We start from the raw sequence: 4,073 nt of genomic DNA on the forward strand, positions 1-4,073 counted from the left end.
CAGGCCATACAAAATTGTCAATTTAAAATTAGCCTGTTATATTTGGCCAAACATTTAATTAACTCACCCCTAATGTCTTGGCAGGGCCAGACCAAATGATTTTGTGGGCCCTATATGGCCGGTAGGCTTGAAGGAACATCTCCAATCCTGATAATTTTAGATATGTGAATTTTGAAGTCTAGAGAATGAAAAGGACATGTCCTAGATTTCATAATGAGGAAGAAACAGAACCAGGGCTAGACTTTGGTCTTTTCATAGCTATTAAAATGTATATTTCAAGATGATGCAGAAAAATCTTGGTCAGTTCATGGATCTCTTTCAGTTGGACACTTTTCTTTCCAAAGAGAAACACCTATTAACCAGTCTTGGGGGACAGGGAGGTTGGTATTGGGAATGTTTACATTTTACCATCACATGCCCATTATCCAGGTATGCATGAGAAATCTACTTCCTTTCTCTTATGCTCTCTTGCTCCATTGGAAAAACCCTCCAAGCTTTACCTAAGTAAATGTCTAAGAGGGCCATAACTTTAGTTGCAGTGAGCAGTGTGAAATCCAATGTAATCTTCAGGGATTATTTCAGCTGTTTCCTAAAGATCTAGACAAAGATGATTCTGTTTAGCCCACTTTTCCTTCTTGTTAGAGTTGTTAATGGTTTTGATTTAATTTTATTTGCCTATAGTGATTCACAATAGCCATGGATCTTTCTGTTTCTCTTCTTTTGTAGATCTACCACAGCCCCATAACAAAACAGGAAGAAAGTGAGTCAAATTTCTGATCTACTGATGTTATAAACTGCCAGCTGTCTTATTCATAGTAAATGCTGTTGCCAATGATATATAATATTGATGCAAGTGTGTAAGTGTGTTTATGGATGCCACTGTGTGGGATGATATTCATACCTATTTTGAAAAAAAAAAGTGTCCATTGAGGAAGTCACTTTATCTTAGTTTATGGTGGGAATAGCAGTAGTGAAATAAAGAAACACATTATATCCTTCTTGTTCTAGACACATAGAAATTGTGTGCATTTCCAGTATAACATTTCACATTTGTTGTTGTTCATGCCTAAAGTAGACATAATGCAGAGGGCTAAGTAAAAGCATTTTGTGTTATAAAGAGTAAAACCTCTAACCCCCCACCCATGCAAAGGACCTTTCCAGTAAAGGGTGATTTGATATTACCAATCAAACCCCTAGTTCTCTCTCTGCAGTCTCTTAGCATGATAACTGAATGCTTGGTAGGTGAAGCTTGTGTACATCAACATCTAACTCTGTTTTCCTTTGCTTGAAACAGTGGAGCTGAATGAAGTGGGCTTCAAGTTTGTTAGAAAGTGCATCAATGTCATTGAGACAAAAGGTAAGGTAATGAACCATAGGCTTGGCAGTGTTTGAATATAGCCAATGTGAATTTATCCTGGGGCAATTTCTCAAAAGTAGCAATAATGTAATCAATTTTTCAGGACCCATTTCTGGAATAAACACTGAACACTAGACACAATTTGTATAATTTCGGTGATTTCCAAACCAGTGGTACACAAGCATATTTGGAGAATTTGTGGCTTCTGGCTTTTTTAAGAGAAAGAGCTTTAAATGGCTTTTTAAAAGTATTCCTAAATACCACCTGGCACTCCTCAAGTAGCATTGTGATGATAGTCCTAAATAAACAAGAGTTCAATTTGTGCCAGAATAGATATTGGTTTAGAAATTGATGGATGCAAACCAAATTCAGACAAATGTGGAATAAACGTTTTTCCAGGTTGATGATATTCTCAAGTTTCTCTCTGATAATATTTTGAAACTAGAGGCCTGGTGCATGAAATTCATGCACTGGGGCGGGGGTGGGGGGGGTTGTCCCTCAGCCCAGCCTGTGCCCTCTCACAGTCCAGGAGCCCTGCAATCCATCGCCCCAAAGAGGTAAGCCCTGCTCACCTGCCCAGGGCTTCGTGATGGATCGTCCCCATAGAGGGAGTCCCCGCTCACCCACCCCAGCACCAATGTGGGGTAGCCTGGGCCTCCCTCTTTGGGACCATCAATTGCAGCCCACAAAGGGAGGCCCCGTCCACCCACCACAGCCCACCAGTCAGTGGCCTGGGCTTCCCCCTGTGGGGCAATCATGGAGCCCCCCAATTGATCACCTCATCAGCCAGTGGCCTGCGCCTCCCTCTCTGGGAGGGAGCAATCATGTGATTGATCGTGCCTCCGCAGAGGGAGCCCCGCCCACCCGCCGCAGCTTGCTAATCAGTGGCCTGGGCCTCCCTCTCTGGGGCCATTGTGAAGCCTCCTGATTGATTGATCACCCCACTGGCTGGTGGCCTGAGCCTCCCTCTGCAGGGCAATCCTGCAATTAATCGCACCCCCACAGAGGGAGGCCCCACCCACCTGCCGAAGCCTGCAGGTCAGTGGCTTGAGACTCCCTCTTTGGGGCGATCATGGAGCCCCCTGATTGATCGATAGCCCTGCCGGCCTGTGGCCTGGACCTCCCTCTGCAGGGCGATCATGGGGCGATGGCCCGGCCCCTGACCAATCCCATTGCAACCACCTTGGCTGTCCTGGCACCAGTGGGTGTCATAGCGTGGTCGTCCAGAAGGTCGTCCGGATGGTCGTTCTGCTGTTCAGTCATTTGGTCGATTCGTATATTATGCTTTTATTATTATAGATGGGCCAGTGTACTGTATGAGCAGTCTATTTTTTTCTTTGAAATGTTGCTTCAGTCCTCTCCATGCACAAAATGGCCTTTTATTTTTCATCTGCCATACTCCAATCCTCTCTTCCTTTCTATCACTGCTCAGGAATATCTTGAAGGTTGATATTGTTTTTTTGTGTGTTTTTTAAAATTAGATCCTAGCTCCTTTCCAAGATGGTATCATCATTCTCAGTCTTCTGCTGCTACCCACCTAAGCATATTATTCTCTTTACTATACAGTGTGTTCACTTCTGTTCAGATTAATGAGGGCTTGGTACAATCCAAATGAAAGTATGAAGACAATAATTTGGAGAGATGCTTCAGGACTGTTCCCCTATTGCAGGGGAGGGCTGGAGAGCTTGGAGAGAATAGGGTAACCCTTTTATGTTTGAACTGACTCCAGTGTGTAAGTACCTACTTTTTTTACCCTGAGGTAAATGAAAACTCTAGCTGTATAAACAAATCTGACCTGATTTTCTTTCCCTAGGGATCAAGACAGAGGGATTGTACCGAACCGTGGGCAGCAATATTCAAGTTCAGAAGCTGCTAAATGTCTTTTTTGGTAACAATTTTAATTTCATAATTCTTATTTGTTGTTGTTTATGTATCAGGAAGTGTGACTCAGAAAAAGGAGACATTACTAAATAAGGTTGTAGAATTTAAAAAAAAAGTAGATATTTCCAAAGGTAAAATGTACACATATTTGTCTACCTTGGGTCAGAGACAATCTTGCCTTGGAAGAAATGACTGGCATCTCCCCTTCCTCATATTTTATTTACTCCTCAAACCCTTTGCATTTTGGCTTCTTCCTCAACCTCTACACTAGCACTACTCCAACCAGGCTTAAAAGGTATATTGTGTTTGGATTCCACTCTCTTTTTTTTGTGTGTGTGTGTGTGTATATCTATTTTAAGTTTTTGGTTTGTGGTTACCATGAGATTCATATATAACAACCTAAGTATATAGCAGTTTATTTTAAGTTGATTGTTGCTTAGGTCTGACCACATTCTGAAAGTATCACATTTTTTTACTCCTGTACCATGTTTTATGTTTTTTATGTCACATTTTTCATCTTTTTGTGTATCTTTTAAGTAATTATTGTAGATATAGGTAATTTTTATTACTTTTGTCTTTTACTCTTTATATTAGCTTTATAAGTCATTAATTAACTACCTTTAATGTATTTTGGCCTTTACCAGTGGTGATTTTCTCTTTTATGAATTTTCTCATTTATAGTTTTGGCCTTTTTTTTGTGTGCTTAAAGAATTCCCTTTAACATCTCTTATAATGTCAGTTTAGTGTTGCAGAATGCTTCTACCTTTTGTTTACCTGAGAAACTCTGTCTCTCCATCAATTCTGAATGGTAGCCTTGCCAGATATAGTAGCCTTG

General features: G+C 41.1%; 1 protein-coding gene across 2 annotated transcripts in view; it reads left to right on the forward strand.

The window, feature by feature from the left end:
* OPHN1 (oligophrenin 1) overlaps positions 1-4,073 on the forward strand; it is a 479,266-nt gene that overhangs the window by 260,480 nt on the left and 214,713 nt on the right. For both annotated transcript variants that reach the window (XM_005880381.2, XM_005880380.2), the window contains exons 13-15: positions 727-760; positions 1,295-1,357; positions 3,171-3,245. In XM_005880381.2, coding sequence (XP_005880443.1) covers positions 727-760; positions 1,295-1,357; positions 3,171-3,245 — 172 coding nt within the window. The remainder of the gene's footprint in view (positions 1-726; positions 761-1,294; positions 1,358-3,170; positions 3,246-4,073) is intronic.

Source organism: Myotis brandtii, unplaced genomic scaffold (assembly GCF_000412655.1).
Source record: "Myotis brandtii unplaced genomic scaffold, ASM41265v1 scaffold635, whole genome shotgun sequence".
NCBI classification, from domain to species: Eukaryota; Metazoa; Chordata; class Mammalia; order Chiroptera; family Vespertilionidae; genus Myotis; species Myotis brandtii.